General features: G+C 47.3%; 1 protein-coding gene across 2 annotated transcripts in view; it reads left to right on the top strand.

The window, feature by feature from the left end:
- SLC25A18 (solute carrier family 25 member 18) overlaps positions 1–20987 on the top strand; it is a 370503-nt gene that overhangs the window by 200975 nt on the left and 148541 nt on the right. For both annotated transcript variants that reach the window (XM_078673635.1, XM_078673634.1), the window contains one exon: positions 6773–6895. In XM_078673635.1, coding sequence (XP_078529761.1) covers positions 6773–6895 — 123 coding nt within the window. The remainder of the gene's footprint in view (positions 1–6772; positions 6896–20987) is intronic.

Genomic DNA, 20987 nt, shown 5'->3' with positions numbered 1-20987 from the left:
ATGTGCGAGTGCTTTCTTGAGCCAGTAATGAGTCTCGCGGCAGCGTTCAGGGAGGCTCTTAAGGGTGCTGTTGTGGATAGCGGGAGACCGCTGAGGGTCGCAATTCCGTAGTCTATTCGAGGGATGACTAGAGCTTGTACAGCAGTTTGGAAGTTTTTGGCAGGGAGGAAGGGTTTAATTTTCCTCAGCGTGTTAATTTGGAAATTAGCTGCTTTTGTGGCTTTGCTGACGTGCTGCTGCATGTCGAGCTTGGCGTCGAGTGTGATGCCTAGGGATTTCGCCGAGTCCACGATGGTAGGTTGGACATTGAGTGCTGTTAGGTTGTTGAGCCAGGTTTGGGTGGTGGAGATTTTCGCCGGAGGTGAGATGAGTAGGAACTCAGTTTTTAGAGCATTTAGTTTGAGGTGATTATCGGCCAGCCAGGATTGGGTGTTAATAAGCGTGGAATTCAGCTGTTTGATATCTTCCGGGGACTGTAACTTTAGGTAGAGTTGCGTGTCATCAGCGTACATATGGAATTGAACATTGGATGCTTGAAGCAAGGTGGCGAGGGGTTCCATAACGAGGTTGAACAGTGTAGGAGAGAGGGTGGATCCTTGTGGAACCCCAAGATCTGCAGGCACCGGTGTAGATAGTACATTGTCGATCTTGAACCTCTGAGACCGGTTGTGAAGGAAAGACGAAAACCATTTGAGAACAGTTCCCGATAGCCCCATCCTAGTACTTAGCAGCTCCAACAAGTTCTCATGTTTGACCGTGTCAAATGCTGACGAGAGATCAAGAAGGATGAGGAGGCAGGACTCATTACGATCCAGAATTTGGAGGGCGTCATCAATTATGTGTGTCATAGCTGTTTCCGTGCTATGTTTCGCTCTGAAACCTGATTGATGAGGGTTGAGGAGGTCAAATTTATCAATGTGTTTTGTTAGTTGGAGTTGGACACATTTCTCCAACAGTTTGGCCAGGGTGGGGATATTGGTGATGGGTCGATAATTGTTTAGGTCAGACGGATCAGCTGTAGGTTTTTTGAGTATAGGCGTGACTTGCCCCACCTTGAGGGAGTCTGGAATGTGTCCTTGTCGCAACGAGCTGTTAATGATCTTGGTCCAGAGAGGGAGGAGCAAGGGGATAAAGTCTTTTACCGCATTAGCAGGTAGAGGGTCTGTGAGGTGATTAGAGGGCTTCAAAGTGCAGAGCAGTTTGTGTATAGCTTCTTCCGAGTAGGTGTCGAAGTACTGCCAAGATGCCTTGTTTTTAGGTTGAGTGTCAGCCATTCTGGTGTAGTTGGAGTATCGATTTACATCCATTATGAGGCCATTTCTTATGTTGTCAGTCTTATGTTTAAAGAAAGCAGAGAAGGCTTCACAGTGTGGAGTGTCATTTGTTGTGCTATTTGCTTGTGTGGGTTGTGCCTTTGTTTGGGTCTTGATTAACTCGAACAGTTTTCTTGGCCTATTCTTCGCTTGGTCCAACTGGCGGCTGAAGAAGTCCGACTTTGTGCGCTTTATTTTCCTAAAGTAGGCATTTCTCTTGTTCTTGAGCTTTTTGAGATGCAGTGCTGAAGGGTCCGATCTCCAGGTGCGCTCTGCCATTCGCATATTACGCCTTTCGTCATTGAGACTGTCATCATACCATGGGTTAGAGATTTTGGTGGAGACTCTCTTCAGTTGCAGAGGGGCGACTTCATTGACTATTGTATTCATAGAGTCATGGTAGTGGTCAGTCAGTGATTGAACATCTGAGGCACCTGAAGGGGGAAGGAGGAGGTTGCCGATGTGGGGAGGTAGGGTGGAGGGGTTAAGATTCTTCAAATCCCTTTTCCATGTTTTGGATTTGATTGGTTGAGTAGGGTTAGGTTTAACTTTTTCGTTGATAAAGAAGGTGATAATGTGGTGATCTGACCAATCGCAGGGTAGAATCGCTTCCAATTGAATAGCGTTCTCTTTGGCAATGATGAGATCGAGTATCGCGCCTTTGTCGTGTGTTGGTTTATCGCATAATTGGGTGAGGTCAAGCGCATTGAGGAAAGTTTTTAGACTATTCACTGCAGTGTCTTTCTGATCGTTCCAGTGGAGATTGAAGTCACCCAGGTAGACTTGAGTGGTCTGCCGACCGGCGTTGGAAGTGATCAGGTCCATGACTTGTTGGGTGAATATGAGATTGTCACCAGGCGGGTGATAAATGAGATGTAAAGTACATACTTGTTTGCCCTCACTGATGATGTCTAGGCAGAGGAGTTCACAGGAGGAAAGGGAGGGGGAGGTGACTTGAGTAACGGAGATGTTGCTCTTAACAATGCATGCAATTCCCCCGCCCGTCTTGCCAGGAGACCTGTCCAACCTAATGATGTGATAATTGGGGGGGACTAGTATGTCCATAATCGGAGTGGAGGCTTCAGTGAGCCACGTTTCCGTTAGAAAGGCTAGGTCTAGCTCCCTATTTGAGACAAGATCCGCGATGTCGGAGGAATGTCTCTGGGCCGATCTGCAGTTTAGTAGGATGCATTTGAGTTTGGGACAGAGAAGGGTGGACGAGCTTTCTAGTGTGAGGGGAACTTTCCTGAGGTTGTTAGGGACGGAGCCTCTGTTGTTGAGTGTTGGGAGCCTCAGAGCGTTTGTGGGAATTGTGGGTATGGGGATGTGCGAATTGGAAAAACCTTTTACCGGACCTGGGCCATAAGAGTGTAGGAGAGAGCAAAGGTCGAGGTCAGACAAGGGGCTGAGAACACGACGGGGGCGGTGGGAGTTATTGCGAACGGGGATAGTGGACCATTGCTGGAGTCGTCGGGGGCGAGTGTATGTAGGAAGGGTGCGTCGTTTGTAGGGTAATGGGATGGTGGGAGGTAGACTGGGCTGTGAGGAGAGAAGGTCTTTGATTGCGTGGATGTCTTTTTTGATTTGTAAAATTTCCTCCTTGACTTGTTGGAGTGTGGATAAGGTCAAGTCAGGAGGGTTGTTGAGGTGTTCCGCGGTGCTAATGGGTGGGATGGTATTCAAGGTGTGGACGTGTTTGTGGGCGAGGGGTGTGAGTGGTGAAGGTGAGGCAGGCGGTGGGTGGGAAGCATAGATAGTGACTTCAGTGGGAGACGATACAGGTGAGTAGAAGAGTGAGTGAAGGTTGAAGACAGTGGGGGAGACAGGAGGGTAGTGAGGGCTAAGAATAGGAGGTGGGAGAGAGGGGGGTGCTAGGGTAAGGGAGGAGGTATGTTCTGTATCTTGTGTTGGGAGGGGGATGACGTTATAAGTGGGAGTGGGGAGGGAGCGGGGAAGGGAGAGGAGTCTGCCGTGGGGGGGATGGGGTTGTTGGGTGGATAAACTCCGCGTGATGGTGTGTGCAGATGTAGGCGTGTTGTGGGTGGGAGTTGTTGTGTCGGGTGTGAGAGACACGTGGGTGGGAGTGGAGAGAGAGATGGGGAGGGAAAGGTGTCTGTCGAGGGGGGGATGAGAGGGGGTGGATAAACTTTGGGCGATGGCTTGTTCAAATGGTGGAGTGTTGTGGGTGGGGGATGATCTGTCCGAGGGGAGATGGATGGAGGGGGTGTGGGTGGGGATAAGAAGTGTCGTGTTGGAGGGGCTACTAGTATGTGCGGCGGGGATATTCGTGACTGTCCTTGGGGAGTGGCGTGCGTTAACAGCAGGTGGGCCATTTACTGGGGTGCTGGGGGTAGAGGTGTAGTAGGTGGTGGCTGCGAGGTCAGGGGGGATAGTGCTGGCGGACTTCTGGGTTCGGGTCCGCAGCTTGGAGAGGTGCTCTTTGAACTTGGGGAACAGGTTGTCTAGTAGTTCCAGGTTCTTGTCCGTGGCTTGGATCAGGACAATCCCGGTATTATAGATTGTAATGGTAGACCTGCCAGGGAAGAGGTGGGAAGGTGTGATGGTGAGAGTTGAGCCATGGGCTGTTTTCTTGGTGATGGAGACTGTGAGTAGAGATAGGAAAGTTTTTCTCCATTGGGCTCTGCGTGAGGTGTGGAAGATGAAATCAGTATTCAGGGCTCCATTGCCCGATGAGAAGTAGGTGTCGGCAAAGGGTGTTTCCGGGTGCGCCCTCAAGAAGTTGTGTTTGAAACGTTTAGTGGCATTTTTGGAGAGAGGGGTGGAGGGGTAGTTAATTCTAAAAGTGTGCTTGCCGTTGAGCTCCATTTTAGAGAGGCTGTGGTGTTAGGTGTCTGAACTAGGGCGATAGTACACGCTGTCAGCCGCTAGTTACAAGGCCAAGGAGGACACTTGTGAGTGAGCATAGATATAGGGGGTGGAGGTCAGTGTGATCCCCGAACAGCCAGTGCGTGGGAGCATCTTATCAGATGTATCCTATATACAAGGTAGCAGTCAACTTACACCGTGTGACCAGCTATGCGAGGTAAGGCCTATTAGGTGGAGGCTTAGTTACATATCAGAGTGTACATGGTAGCAGCACTGTAGTCTAGGCTTAGAAAGTGGCTGGGCGCAGTTTGCCTACCAGAGAGAGTTGGATGAGGTAGTAATAATCAGTGCAATATCGTGACGTAGCTTACATGAAAACCCAATAAGAAAATAAATAAATGTGGAAGCGGACAGTGAATGATGGGGATAGAGGTGAGATATGTGCAGCTTGTCGCATATAAAATACAGGCTAGAATAGAGCTAAACTACTAAATAGTTACTAAGTCCCCTAAATGTGCATACATATTGCAGTAATAACAATATAGCAGTACAATAAAAATACAATAAAATACAGGCTAGAATAGGGCTAAACTACTAATGAGTTACTAAGTCCCATAAGTGTGCATATATATAGCAGCAATAACAATATAACACTAGAATATACGATGGCAGTGTGAAAGCAATGCATAAAGTGTCGTGATCCAGTAATAAGACAATAAGATAAAATACTTAAAATAAAATTGGAGCCTGCGGTAAAAGGCAATGACTAGTCCGTGATGGCCGCTGAGTAGAGAGAGAGGTCAGTCTTAAATGGCCGCCATGTAGGGGGACTGGAGACGCTAGTCCTTTATTTGTTGTTATTGCCTGTGAGCAGAGTGGAGAGGTTCCAGGTTCCGTTTGAAGCAAGCCCAGTTCCAAGCTGGGTGTGAGGTAGCGTTCGTTGTGTCACAGGTGAAGGAAAGGAGGTTACGGGGACAGTGCCAAATACGATTAGAAATAGCCTGAGGAGACCAGATCTTAGTACATAAGGTGCAAAAGAATGATTAGCCACGATGGTGGTCCGAGGGGGGAGACTGTGTCAAAATGGCCACCACATATGGGGAGAAGAGACATTAGTCCACTATTTATTTCCATGCTTTGTGAGCAGTGAGATCAGACATTTAGTCCTCTTTCTATTTCCATGCTTGTGAGCAGTGAGATAAGTTTCGTTTCTCCCTCTGTGGGGGAGACTCATCCCGATGGACTCTCGTGGGCACAGTAGGTGATTTATGGCCTTAGGTTCTTGTTTTTTTCGACCCCCGCCATTTTGTACAAGTACAGCAAAGTTCAGAGCCAAAGAAAATGTACATAAATACCTTCTCTTGTAGTTAAGGACTGTGTCCGCTGCACGCTAATGTGCTCACCAGTGACTGCAAACTATTTCCATGCCGGCGTCAGCTGCTCCTCTCAGCCCTCCAGTCCGTTGGTGTTCCTTTACTGCGGGGCGGGTGGGAGAGTTCCTTTACTGCGGGGAGGGGGGTGCTGTCCTCATCCCGGTGTGCAATCGGTGGCTTCTGGGGGGGGGGAGTCCGTTGCTTCGGCGGCTACGGCGGCTTCTGGGTGGGGGGAGGGGGTCCGTTGCAATCGGCGGCTTCTGGGTGGAGGGGGGTCCGTTGTTTCAGCTCATGCGTGGAGGCGGGGTCCGGTGTTCGTCCCGCGGTGCTCCCCTGCTGCGCCTGTTGTCCGTTGTACCCCTGTAGCGGCCAGCATCTGCCAATTTAGAGAAGGGGGGGGGATGGGTCCGGTGCTCGGTGCTCGGTCCACCTTGGTCCCGGTGCAGCTGGGCTGGTCTCCGCTATTCCTCGAGGAGAGTGTGGTGTTTCTGGATTCCTCTGTTGTGGCGGTGCTGGCTCGGGACCCTCCGCCGAGCCGACTCAGCTGTTCCCCGGGTCTTCAGCTGCGCCGCGATGTGGTGTTTCTAAAGGCACGGGTCTGGTGGCCGGTTGCGATAGCTCCGCAGTCCGAGTGCCGGCTCAGCAGGTCTTGCCTCCTTCAGTGGGTGTTGTCCGTTGTTGGGGCGAGGGCTTGAATCCCAGCCCGTTCACGCAGTTTCAGGGCAATCCGGTTACTTCCCAATCCAGTTACATGCTCCAGTTACTTTTCTGCTACAAGATCCGACGAGCTGGTATGTGCTAAGCAGGAGTACCCTTATTGTTTGGGATTGCTGATGACGTAAGATTGGGTTAAAAGAGAATTGTTTTACTTTTGACTGGATGTCCGCTTTAAACCAGAAAAGCATTATAGGCACATCACACTGTAACACTGAGTTGACGTTTGCAGTATTTTGCCTTATGCAGAAATTGGATTCACTTGGAGGTACAAACCTTTTTTCTGTTTTCCACAAATCAGCAAATTTCAAACATTGTTCAAAAGCAAAATGTATTTTTTCACGGTATTAGTGACCAAACACTCTGATGACATCATCCATGTTATAGAAAGTTATATAAGGCTGGGGAAAATTGAGTTTAGGAAAATGGAGGAATTATGTTTAATTTAAAAAAGTGTATGACACAGGAAATGCGCAGACTTGTTGTTAACATCTATCTCATTCTAATTACGTCACTAACACTACTCCCCTCATTATTTTGTTGTAGTTTGACAGCGAAGTTGATCAATGGCGGCATTGCAGGGCTGGTGGGTGTGACATGCGTGTTTCCCATTGATCTGGCCAAAACACGTCTCCAGAACCAACAGGGCCGAGTGATCTACACCGGAATGTAAGTATTTGGAGGAAGACGTACATATAGCTAAGAACAGAAAATGATGCCTTACTCCACAGTTGAACTTGATATTCATCTCCCACAAATGATTGTTTTAGTGTCATTTCTAGGTCTCGCCTAGCGATGCAGCGCATGCGCTGCTCGCCCTGGCGAACTCTATTGTCGTCGATTTTTCGGTGGAAGGGGGTCAGGAGATGTGCTTGTGTCCGGCTCGCGCGTATTAGCAGAACGCTCGCATAGCGCGCTTTCACTTTCTCTCCCTCCGTCGGCTCCAGATCAAGTTTCATTCATTACCTGTGTTAAGGTCAACAAAGGCTACATCTAAGACAGCCAGTCTCGGACAGGATACCACTTTTTTACAGCTGCCTAATTAAATGTAAGTACTTTATTTTATCCCAGGGTTTAAACTTTCAGCGTTGCCTTGTAATAATTGAAATTGAATGCACAACCAGGTGTCTGCTTGATGCCAGAGAGGAGACGGGCTTGCTGTCATTCTTTGCTGTAGCGTCTAAGTCAAAGGTATAGAGACATCGTCATTCCCCTACCTAGTTGGTTATGAGGCAGACTCTGGCCTTAAGCTCTTTAACGATATTAGGGCTTTGGCATGCTGCTTTGACCTTCCCACATAAGTCGCACTAACAGTTTCCCCCATCCGTTACTATGATGCTTCCAACATCACCATCACGTTCTGCCTGCCCAGAGAACACTTAAAGCTTTTTGTGGTCAAGGGCATGGTCCTTGAACACCATGTGGACAACAGGGGCACCGTGCAGTAGTCCTGCGCCCCTCCTGCTGCAGCATTAAAGCCTCTGTAGTGTGTCCCTAAAGGCACTCAGCAACCTGGCGATAACTTTGGACTAGTGAGTCTACGGAATTATGCCCTATTATTTCCAACAGAGATACAGGTATAATACGATACATACGGTTCAGGGTACGTCAGCATAAAACATAACATAATATAGCATTGAGGCATCGGGATGTCTCCAAGTATGGATATAGTAGATTAAACTCTGTCCCCTAGGTACTACCATCACCAATCTCTTCCACCCTCAGTCCATCACAACTCTACTCCAGTTCCGTCTCACCTTCGCGGAAAGAGCACCAAGTGCCCCAAATCTGCTCCCATTTTTGGACACAGCCCCTGCCCTGCACGGTGCTTACACTGTAAGCTTACACCCTGCTACCATAAAGTGTATGTTAAGGAACCGAATAACTCACAATATCAAATTGTAACACCTTGATACTGAGCGCACGCCAAATCAGTGTGTATATATAGTCACATTGATCAGTCTTTCACTGTGAGTTTTCAAGAGGAACTTTTTTTTATTGAGAATGAAGTATACAGCGTACCACAAGCCTTGGTTGACCGTTAATGGGTTGCGTTATTAACAGTCCCTCAAATCTCACTAGAAGCACAATTCATATGTTGCTCTTGCAGCTGACTAGCGTGTTCGCCTTTTTACGACTTTTTCAAGGCTGCAGTGTTCAGACGAATCAGTGTTCAGAAGAATACTTATACAATCGTTTATCCCAATATGCATATTGTGGGTGTTTGTGGTTTAGTATTTGTCCCAAGTGGAAATGAACATTCATATGCCACTCCAAACAAAGAAAGAAATATGATTGCACCACATAATTAGTCAATAAATTGTGTTCCTACAAAGTGCAGTATCTTATTGGCCATACACTAAGTAGAAGAGTGATGACAGAAACCTGATGTGAATTTATACCCTGTCTGTGCCCCAGAAACCGTTGCGAAAAAGGGGCCTGCATAAATGGAAGCATTATTGAAAAGACAAAGTAATCCACGAGTACCCTGTAGACTGTCGCAAAAAAATAAGAAAGACATTCCCGTAAGTACAAAGTAATGCCCCTGCAACAAACTTAATTAGAGAGTATCCGTAAAGGAGGATGTAGGTTTCTCCAGGAACTTTAACAATTTCTAATTTGGAAGTCAGAAAAAATGACTTGATTGTGTGCCTGTACGAGAAGACTAGAAATTATTACGAAATCAAAAGGTACAATTATTAAACGCATGAATATTGTGATCACAGTTAGGTCTAAAATGCCTTTGTAAACCAACACCTTGTGGAAAATATCGAAAAAACAAACCTTATTCTGAGTAAAGCAGAAGTTAAGTAGTTGCTTTGAAGTCCACGTCGGAGATATGGTAGTAACCACTGTACTGATCACCACATAGCATTTGGTCGCTCGTTTTGTTAATATAATAGTATCAGGAGGCCAATAAATAAGCCGGGACTGTAACGAAAAGACAAGTTCCACCATTGTGCTAATTATGTCTAAAAATGTGATGTATTTTTGACGCACAAAAATATCAATAGTCAACAAAATGAAGTCTCGAGGCCGTGTTTTACCGCGAAAGCTAAAGTAAGGTGGTGTTTGGAAATGAAAAACGAACTAACCAGCTAAGCAGACAGAACTAGAAACAAGCATTTGCAATGCAGAAGGTCTCGCATTTGCAAAACTTTAAGCTATTGGCATTGTTAATGATGATGTCTTTTTAATCTGTTTTGTAAACCAACATATAAATAAATGGCATTATCATTTACAATGCCAATAGCTCAAACTCTCGCATATTCGAGACCTATTGCATTGCAAATGCTTGTTACTCATGTTCTTTACTTCTGGCTTCCCATTCATAGAATGACCCCTGCTGCAGAAGGTCTTTGGACTCGTTCAACCCAGGCATATTCCTCGATTTGTGATCCTGGTTAAAACATTCTTGCTAGAGCTATATTGATATACATATTTTTTTTATTCATTTTTTAAAATTTTTATTAGTTTGCAGTGTAACAACATACACGTTAACATTTCGCACGATAATAGTATTGCAGAATTCTTACATACAGTTGCATCTATTCGTGAACTCAAAATATATTCCTCAAAATGACACGTTTCTGCGCACCCCACCTTTTCTAGCTGTTCCCTAGGTCCTAGCTTATTTTCCGTCATCATCTTCATCAGAGCTGGCAGTATCTTCTTCCGGCAGTGGATCACATATGTCTCTCCTGTACACATTCCAGGGAGTCCACACCTTGTTCTATTTACGTGGACTCGATCTAGTTATATATACCGCTCGTTCCATTATCATTAGCATGTCCATGTTTCTGCTCCATTGTGATAAAGTGGGCAATTCTGCGGCACCCCACTTTTGCGCTATGTCTCGCTTTGCCACCATGATTGCCAATGTGCCCCATAGTTGCCCACATCTGGATAGGTCGTTTGGATCCCATACATTCAAAATACATTTACGTGGCTCTGGTAATAGAGAGACCTGTAGTGTTTGCGACACAGTACGCATCACTTGTCGCCAGTACTCAGTTATGAAAGGGCAGTCCCAGAGGGTATGAAGTAGTGTACCCTCCTCACCACAGCCACGAAGACAGTAAGGATGCGGGGTCCTTTGTAGTTTGTGTAGTGTAGTTCTAGTGTAGTATATCCTGTGTAGGATTTTAAGCTGTACTAATCTGAGCTTGCCCGAAATACCAACTTCTCTTGGGGATGCCAATGCCTCATTCCATTCCATTCCGTCTCGTCCATGTCGCCCAGGTCCCCCACCCACCTCCCACGCAGTCTCAATGTTGGATCTGGTAAGTTATTGACTAATTTGCGGTAGGTAAGTGATGTTGCACCCTTTTGCATGAAGTCAGTGAGTAACCTGTCTTCCAACGGAGAGGATTCAGGTACCTCGGTGTCTATTGGTATTGCCTGTAGCAGGGCATGTCTTATCTGTATGTATCTGTAAGTTTCATTCGGTCCCAGACCATATTGCTGTTGAAGCTGCGTGAACGGGATCACTGTTCCCTTGTCCCGTAAGTCTCCCACTGTAGATATTCCGATGTTATCCCATTGTGTAAACCCCTTGCTTTGTCGTAGTTGTCCCAGCTTCTTCGTGTCCCAGAGTGGGGTGAGCTTCGTGAGTGTTCCCTTCCACCCCAATTTCGCCTGCGCCATGTGCCAGAGTGTGGTCGTGTGTTTCGTGGGTCCTATCAGTTTTGCCACCTGTCTTTTGTTATATAGCACTGATAGCATGCTGTCTGTGCCTAATTGTGTCCTGTCGGCTCTGTAGGCCGGATCGTCCCGAGGCGCGTGAATCCATTGATTATTAATTTTGAGCTGTGCAGCCCAGTAGTACATCTGGAGGTTCGGCAGGGCAATCCCTCCCTCGTACCAACTTCTGTTTAGTTTAATATGTGCTATGCGTGCTGGGCGGTCACCCCACAATAAATTAGATAGCAAGGCTGTCACTTGCTGGAAGTATCGCGGTGGGACAAGGTATGGGGTGTTTTCTAGGGCATACAAAAATCTTGGGAGGGCCATCATTTTGTAGAGCGCTGCTCTACCAAGGAGTGTCAGTGGTAATGATGCCCAATGTTTCACATCTCTGCGTAGGCGCTCAAGGGGTGGTTTCAGATTTTTGTCAAAGAAGTCCATCGGGTCATTCGTGACGTAGATGCCTAGGTATTTAAAGGAGTCTGTAGTTAGTACTAGCGGGCAGTCAGCAGCAAGTGAATGTGCTGGTCCCTTCATCACGTACAGTACCGATTTTGACCAGTTTAAAGTGTAGCCCGATGTTTTCCCGTAAGCATCGCAGAGGTGGAGGAGTGCTGGTATGCTCCTGTCCGGGTCTGACAGATATACCAACATATCGTCCGCATAAAGTGACACGCGATCCTCCCATCCTTCTTGCCAGCGAATCCCTTTCAATAATGGTGTTGTTCGAAGCAATGTTGCCAGCGGTTCCAAAGCCAGGGCAAATAGCAGGGGTGACAGGGGACAGCCCTGTCGGGTCCCTCTTGCTAGTTTGATCGTTCGGGAGATGTGGCCGTTAGCAGTAATCTGAGCCACCGGGTTGGAGTATCCATGCTATGAATTTGGGGCCAAATTTCATATGTGTCAGGACTGCGAAAAGGTGTCCCCACTCCACCATATCGAACGCCATTTTGGCATCCAAGGAAAGGATCACTGTTGATTCCACTAAGAGCGGTGCGCGAGCCAGAACTCCATGCACACGTCTAAGGTTAAGGGCGGTGTTCCTATGCGGTAAAAATCCTGATTGATCCGGGTGGATCAACTGCGGGAGATGGGTCATTAGCCTATTGGCTAAGAGTTTCGCAAGAATTTTAACTTCCGCATTGAGAAGTGATATTGGGTGATATGACGTGCATTCTGTCGGCGGCTTACCGGGCTTTGGGATGGCAACTATTGTCGCGGTTCGCTTGTCTTGAGGGAGTTCCGCCCTCGACAAGCTCTCCGTGTACATTGCCAGTAGTGGCGGACTGAGCGCTTCCGACATAAGCTTGTACCATTCTATGGGAATCCCGTTAGGGCCCAGAGCCTTGCCCGATTGTATTGCATGTATAGCCAATTGTATTTCATCGACCGTAAGATCTGCGTCTAGTTCTTGGGCCGCTTCCGGCGTGAGTGTTTGGGTCACGATATGGCTGAGGGAGGCCAACGCGACATCATCCGTGATCTCTCTCTCTGGGGTATAGACCGTTTCAAAGTGATCTGCCAGTGTGTGTATTATTTCTTCTGGGTGCGTCTGAAGTGTTCCTAAATCCGTGTGTAATTGTTGTATGCCTCTATTGCCTCCCTGTTTCTTATCTAACCAGGCTAGCATTTTACCGGCCTTATCTCCCACATTGTAGATTTTATGGGTTTTTGCCGATATACTGGCGATCACCTGCAACCTGAGATGTTCTTTATGTTGTTGTTGGCGTAATTGTAAAGTGTGAGCAGATTCCGCCGTGGGGTTTGACATGTGAGCTATGTTTGCCATGTGTAATGATAGCTCTAACTCGGAGAGCTCCTGTCGTTGCATTTTCTTGTACCCGGTAATGGAAGCCATTGCGTGTCCTCGAAGGACAGTTTTATATGCTTCCCAAAGAGTGGAAAGGGAGGCTACCGACGCTTCGTTGTCTTCAAAATAATATTTTGTTGCTGCCTTGAGATCTTTTTTAATTCTGGGGATTTTCAGATAATTGGGATATATTGGATAAATCCCTGCACGAGTCTTCTCCCGGGTGGAGAGGGTTAATACTATCGGAGAATGATCTGATATTCCCCTGGGTAGTATGTCTATGGTGTCTACGTTACGCATGCTGTCGCCGAGCATCAGGAAATAGACTATTCGGGATAAACTGTTGTGGACTGTTGAGTGGTAGGTGTATTGTTGTGCGGTAGGGTGTTTATGCCTCCAGATATCCGTCAAGCCCAGCGCCTCCAAGAATCCCTGAAGATTAGAAGGGCCGGATGAGTGCGTCCGCTGCGGGAGTGTGTCTAATGTCACATCTATCATTGAGTTAAAATCTCCTCCTATGATGGTGTCACCTGCTGGGAGGTTCAGAAGGAACTCACCCAGCGCCGGTAGCGCTACTTTTTGAAGCGCTGGAGGTATATATACTGACACTATGTTTAGAAGACTGCCCTCCCACTGCCCATGTATCGCTGCAAAACGTCCTTGGTCATCGACCCTGTGTTGTAGGAGGATAAACGGGGAGGACTTCTTCATCAGAATACCTGTCCCCCTAGAGCCTGTGGTGAATTCTGAGTGTACTGCCAATATACATATTTTTTTAATCATTTGTTTATGTTGCTACTTTATAATTTAAAGCAGAATAAACTCAAAATGAGCAGAATAACCACATCAAATATCTCACGCAGTTCAGCAAAATATGGATGTTGTGATGTGTTTTCAGACTTACAACTAAGGCATGTTATAATGTCGGACATAGGCGAATGGTTTGGTGAGGTGGCTGGTAGAGAATTGAATGGGGAAGTGATACTGGGTCTACAAGTAGACATTTCACTCCTCTAAAATCTCCCTTAATAGATACACCCTTAACGCCCTTCTGCCATCTCCTCCACTGTACACCTTAGCCATCCCATCTGCACAGCTCTGCCCAGTGCTTGTCCTTCCACTATCTCCTCTCGTGAGCACAACCCGTCTCTTATCATTCAGTGCTTCTTTTGCTCGTCACACTATATCCCCTTAGATCTTCAGATCTTTACATTTCTGGCAGTTACCTTTAGCATTCTTTGTCTTTATTGTGACTGAATACATCTTTAGCACACATTTTACTGTTATTACTTTGAGTCTTGCTGCCTAAGGAAGGCTAATCAGCAGGTCATCCTGTGGGAGGGGGTGTCACACCCTCTTCACGGACATGCTTTTCTTCTGGGTCTCCTGAGAGCAGAGGCTCACACTAGGAGGTCAGAACATTGTCTCTGGTGGCAGGATGGTAGAAACCAGTACGAAAGTACACCAGAAGCTGGTAAATTTTCAGGGGGCACCTCTAAGGTGACCTCTGGGTGCATGCATTGGTAAATCCAACACTGGCATCAGTGTTGGTTTACCAATATGAGAGGTTTTGATACCAAGTCTGCAAGGTGCTCAACCTAATGTCCCTAGGGTTTCAGTAACCGTACCACTTTGTTGAAAAATATTGACTCTCACATTTTGTGATGCTTATTTAATGGGACAAAGTAAACATTTCAATTCAAAAGAATAACCTTGAAAATCAGTTTCCATTGTCTAAACAGAATTATGAACAAAAAATTGCTCAATAACATTCAAAGCTTGCTAGAAATGTAATCACATTTAAATAATCCTAATTTTGAAATTATCTCTCAACATAAAAGCCCAATGCATTTCCGGTTTAAATGAATCCTTCTTCAGGGGTTAATGTAGGATTTCACATTTCATGTAAGTTTTCTTGACTTTTAGTTCCGTGGCTGGACACTACAATATAAACAATCAGAGGAGTTGCTTAAAATCTTGATGTAAGAAGTTTGTGAATTAACATACAAAAAATATGTAGAATTTGCACATATTTAAAAAGAAAGAAAGAAAAGTAGGAGGGAAAAGCTGAAGATCAGAAATGAAATGAGTCCCGTGATGCGTGTGATATCGATGCTTCTCAGTGTATCCCCAAGATTATACTGTGCACTCAGTTGCAATCGTTTATACCAAATTTCCAAATGTGGTGCATCCTATGCCTGTGGAGTGGTGAGTTAACCCCAACTGTACACACAAACTACCTCAGTGCTACGTGCTATGATAAGTGGAAACCAACTATACCCCTGAAGTATACTTACTACACCAATTAATGACGAACTCTCTGGCTCAGTAATAAAACGGTGTGTGGATTCAGTTAGTGCTATCAAAGTTTACTTTTGCGTCCCCCATATTGGTTCTCTCTGCTAACGGATCTTACCCGCTTCGTGTATGTGAGCTCAGTCAGCATGGGTACCTCGAACGGTGAACTCGTGTATTTAACTGCAAATAAATGAACAAGCACTGGCGTTGCCAATAGGTCTCGCATTTACGCGAGTTTGAGCTATTGGCATTGTAAATGACAATTACTTTTATTTATGTTTTTGTTTTTAAAACGTAAATAAAAGACCTTGTCATTTACAATGCCAATAGATCTAAATCTCGCAATTGCGAGACCTATTGCATTGCAAATGCTTTTTGTTTCTGGCTTCTTTATGGTGTTATCAGTCGTTGGTAGGAGTGCGCTTTACCTCCGAGATGAGCGAGTACTTAAGATGGCCATGATGTATGCCTATGACTATGCTGACTTACTGCAATGTCAATTGAGATGTTGTTGGTGCAACTATGTGGAGGTTACAATGTGACAGAACGCTCTGACCCAGCTGGGTAAATATTATAACCTACAACAGTGACAAGATGTGGATTATATCTGCAAGACGAGAGCAGTCTCCTACAATTCGTGGGTTAAAAAAAAACCAAGCGGCAAAGAAAGCAGGAAACAATTAAAAACAAGGGGGATTGCCTGTTGTGAGCAGAGCCTGGTGGGGGGCGGGAATGCGTGCGAGGGGAGGAGAATGGAGGGGGAGGCAAGACAGAGGCAAGGAGTGTGGCAAATGGCCGGAGGGAAGCCGGAGAGACATGGGAGAAGCTGCTAATTAGGGGAGGAGAAGCCGCAGAGCGCACGCTGGGCGAAGCCCTTTGATGTGCTGTGCGGCCGTGAATGCGCGTGCTTGTTTGCTCACGTGATTCACGTGAACTTAATGAAAACCGCACGAACGAAACCCTTGCTTTCACGAGTTTTTTGAGCACTTGAATTCTCGCTCCCTCAATGCGCTTGCGCGCATTGATAGGTCGCAAGACCTAAAAACAAGTGTATCAGGCGTTTCTGTATTCTCACAACCGGGCCATTGGCCATATAAAAAATGTGAAGCAATTTGGGAAGTAAAATTAAACCTAGGCTCTCCATTGCTGAGAACTTGAAGAGGACTAGGGCAGCCGCGGTCGCTGCAGGTAAGAGCGGTGGGGCCAGGTGAGGAGGGATTTCGAGAGACAGCCTCGAATGGAAAATAATTATTTATTTAATTTCCCTTTGTGGTCGTCTCTCGTAATCCCCCCTCACCTTGCCCCACTGCTATTACCTGCAGCGGCCGCGTCTGGATTAGGGAGCTCACAAACTCATCAAGAGACCACTGTTCTTTAAATTCCAGTTTCTGATGGATACATCTGCCAGTGGATTCCTCACCTTGTGAATATCCCCCTGCGCCAGCAACGTTCGGAAAATTCTTTTGCAGCACGCCGGCGTGGACGATGTCATCGGAGCACGGCATCGCGCGCTACTCCGACTGACGTCACTGACTCCTTATTAGGCCTACGTTGGCGTGATGACATCAGTTCCCTTTTTTCCGCATCGTCAACGCTAACGGTTTCGGGAATCTTCTGTTGCGATTCGTGGTAACTTTGTTACTGTTGGATTTCTACTGTATCTTTTTTGGTGTAGCTGTCTTTTCTAGAGATGTCGACGAAGAAGACAGGTTTTAAGCCCTGTGATGCATGCGGGAAGATGATGTCCATCACGGATTCGCATAGTGACTGCATCTGGTGCCTGAGTTCGGATCACGACGTCCAGAATTGTCGGTCCTGTTTAAAGATGAACCCGAAGGCTCTTTGAGAACGTGAGGCCAAACTGCTTGTTGCCAAATTGAAAGGTAGGGAGGCCAGAAAGAGTTCGAGGTCGAAGTCGAGGTGCTCGAAGTCAAGATCGAAGTCGAGGTCTCGTTCGAGGTCGGCTTCGAAGTCGAAGTCGGGGCATGTTTTCAGGTCTTCGAAGAAGAAACATAAGAAGATGAGACATAGTTCCAGGCATCATTCAGGGAAGGATTCAGACTCAAAAGCTAAGTCATCTGGAAGAAGGTATCGAAGGGGCATGGTGTCTCCCTCACCGGATCGGGATCCTGAAGGCGAGGCCTTGCCTTTTGAATCTCCAGATCATTTACCGGCTTCGGAGTTGAATCAGTCTCCAGTTCCATCGCAATCTCCGGTGCGTGAGGAGGAAGAGGTTCCTGATCCTCAGGGCTCGACGACTCCGATTGGCCAACCCGAGGACAAAGAGGAACAAGAAGTGTCGACTCCAGTGCAGCCTCCTCAGGAGTAGCCGGTGGGTTCGTATCCTCCCTTTCTAGGTCTTGGACAGGACCCCTCGCATTTTTTAGACGCCATGTATGGTGTTAATGCGAGAGCCATGTACCCCTCTGGAGCACCTGCTGGTCCATGGGTCCATTGGCTTATAATTTGGGTGTGCCTCAAGCCTATGCTCCGGTGTCTTTCCTTCCTTTTATGGCGGCGCCGACTCCTCCTTGGCATATCTCGGCGCCGTCATCGACGCCGTATGCGACTTCACCGACGTCGGATAGACCTCGAGATCCACCTCGAAGCTCGACGCCGGCCCCGGCTCCGCGTTTGACGCCGGCTCTGGAGCCTTCGGAGTCGATACCGGATCCGACGAAGTCGATTCGAAAGGAGAGGTCGAGGCGTGAAGCCCAGCGCCTTTTGGAGGAGCAGAGTTATAGGGAAGCTGAATTCGAGGAAGATGAGCTTCTTAATCCTGAGGATTATTTTGATGTCTTGCGAGAGGCAAGTGGGTTAGAGCTGTCCCCTGAGTGGGATTTGGCCTCAGTGTCAGGTGCCCCTTCTAAAGATGTGGCGCCTTATCATGAAGGCAGCAGACTTGTTGAATTTGACTTTGCCTACAGCTGAATACAAGTCAAATATACTGACTGAAGTACTTCATTCACCATCATCAGTGGTTGAACCTATTCTTCCCTTTACTGATGCCCTAACGGATCCAATACTGGAAGTATGAAGTAAGCCTCTAACGGCTCCTGCAGTGTCTAAGGCCATGGCTAGGCGTTACAGAGTGGCTCCTGGTGACCCTGACTTTTTGTCCTCTCATTCCTTACTGGAGAGTTTGGTGGTGCAAGCTGTCTGCTCTAAGAGCTCTGTAGGCTCTTTTCCACAAGTGCCTGGAGACAAGGAATCCAAGAAGCTGGACCAGACTGCAAAAAATGTATTTTCATCTATCTGGCAGTATGGCCTTAAAATCAACAAATGCCACTTGTTTGCTAGGACGGTATATCCATGCTTTGATGGATTCAGTGAAGCAGTTGTCACATAAGCTTCCTGAAGAGGACAGAAAAAATTTCAACGAGGTGATGTCTGACACGCAAGCTGCTGCTCGGCAGGTCATTCAAAGTGGTATGGACACGGCAGACTGGGTAGCAAGAGTAATGGGATCTTCGATTGCCACTAGAAGAGCGGCTTGGCTAAAGACCTCGGAGTTCTCGGCTGATGTTCAGGCTGCATTAATGGATTTGCCCTTTGATGGTTCAGGCCTTTTTGGGAAGAAGGCTGATGCTGCATTAGAACGGTTTAAGGACAGCAGGGCAACAGCAAAATCTTTGGGTTTGCAATCCAGAGGCTCTGTGACCAAAAGATATAGGGGATTTGAAAGATCTTCTTTTCAACCCTATAGGCAGATACATCAGCAGCAGCAGCAGCAAAATCCTTTGTATAGGTCCTACAGAGGCAGACAAAAAGCTTGTCCCCGTGGACGTCAGGCTTTCTCCTCCTCCTCTTCCTCCTCTGCTACCCACCCCCCTCCCACAGCAGCAAAGCAGCCCTAGATCCACCATTCCGGATAATGCGGGTCCTGTAGGGGGTCGGCTTACCTATTTTCTACGGGATTGGGAATCGGTTACATCAGATCTTTGGGTTCTCAATCTCGTGGAGAATAGGTATGCTCTTCCCTTTCGGGAATTTCCCCCAAATTACCCTCCTTGCCAAGGTTTTTGCTCGGAGGACCACCTGTTGCTTCTGCAGGAGGAAGTCCTGGCACTGTTGAGAAAAGGTGCGCTAGAGGTGGTTCCAGAGCAGGAAAGGGGTCAGGGATGCTACTCCCGGTATTTCCTGATCCCCAAGAAGGATGGCAGACTTCGTCCAATCCTGGATCTCAGGATCTTGAACCTTTACCTGAAGCAGGAGAAGTTCAAGAAGCTCACCCTTGCGCAGGTTCTTCAAGTGCTGCTGGAAGAAGACTGGATGGTGTTGATCGACTTGCAGGATGCATATTTTCACATCCCAATCCTGAGGTCGCACAGGAAGTATCTCCGTTTTAAGGTGGGATCGCAGCATTACCAGTTTGTGGTCCTTCCGTTTGGTCTTACTACTGCGCCTCGAGTCTTCACCAAGGTGATGGCTGTGGTGGCAGCACATCTCAGAAGATCAGGGATTCCAGTATTCCCTTATCTGGACGATTGGCTGATCAAGGCGGAATCTCCAGAGAAAGTGCTCCATCATCTTCAAGTCACAACTCAGTTGTTGTACAGGTTGGGTTTTTCAATAAATGTCTTGGTGGAGCATGGAGGGCAATCTGTCTCAAGGAAAGCCCTTCCATCTTCCTCCGTCAGTTGCCACAGTAATAACGGATGCATCCACTCCAGGGTGGGGTGCTCATCTGGGGGATCTGGAGATCAAGGGTCTTTGGTCTCCAGAGGAAAGGTTACTTCACATCAACCTTCTGGAATTGCGGGCGATACGTCTGGCGCTCAAGGCCTTCCTCCCTTTCCTTCGCGGTCGGTCGGTTCAGGTCCTGGCGGACAACATCACCGCGGTGTGGTATGTCAACAAGCAGGGAGGAGTAGGGTCGCAGTGTCTCTGCAGAGAGGCTCTGCGTCTCTGGTCAGATTTGTCTGATGGCCAATCATCTGGCTGGAGTTCTGAACGTGCGTGCAGACAGTCTCAGTCGGCAGTTCTCGGCCGACCACGAGTGGAGGCTTCATCCAGAGGTAGTTCGTCACGTCTTTCGGACGTGGGGAACTCCTCGGGTGGACCTGTTCGCCACTCACGAGAATGCTCACTGCCCGTCATTCTGCAGCCTCCAGTTTCCGATGCAGGGAGCCTTGGGGGACGCGTTTCAGTTGAATTGGGACTCACAACTCCTTTACGCGTTTCCTCCCATACCCTTGATTCCTCGGGTTCTGAGGAAGATTTGCCAAGACCGGGCACAAGTAATTTTGATCGCCCTGGATTGGCCAAGAAGGGTGTGGTACACAGATCTACTCCACCTCTACTCGTGCCCGCCGCTCAGTCTCCCTCTCAGGGCAGATCTCCTCTCTCAGATGGAGGGGCAGGTTCTACACCCCCACCTCCAGACCTTACACCTTCATGCCTGGAGATTGAACGGGGCAACCTGAATTCCTTTTCTCTCCCACATGACGTGGTGGATGTCATTCTATTGGCCAGGCGTGATTCCACCAAATCTATCTATTCTTATAGATGGTCTAAATTTGTTACTTGGTGTGGGGAGAATTCCGTTGATCCTTTGAGGGCTTGGTTGTCTGATATTCTTCAGTTTGCACTTACTTTAACTCAGTAAGGGTTTGCCGTGGCTACGGTCAAGGGTTATCTTTCAGCCTTGTTGGCTTTTATCTGCCTGCCAGATCAGCCGTCTTTATTTAAATCTCCTGTGGTTCTAAGGTTTCTGAAGGGTCTTACAAATAAATTTCCTCCTTCTCCCTTTATTGTGCCTCAATGGGACTTGAATCTGGTGCTTACTTTTCTAATGGGTTCCCCTTTCGAACCTTTACATAGTTGTCCCTTGAGGTTGTTGTCTTTTAAGATGGTTTTCCTAGTTGCAATGACCTCGGCAAGGAGGGTAAGTGAGCTTCAAGCTCTTAGTTCAAAGCCCCCATTCTTGACCATTCATGCTGAACGAATGGTTCTTAGGACCAGGGC

The sequence above is a fragment of the Lissotriton helveticus genome, chromosome 1_1 (assembly GCF_964261635.1).
Source record: "Lissotriton helveticus chromosome 1_1, aLisHel1.1, whole genome shotgun sequence".
NCBI classification, from domain to species: domain Eukaryota; kingdom Metazoa; phylum Chordata; class Amphibia; order Caudata; family Salamandridae; genus Lissotriton; species Lissotriton helveticus.
This window is presented reverse-complemented; position numbering and strand designations above follow the sequence as displayed.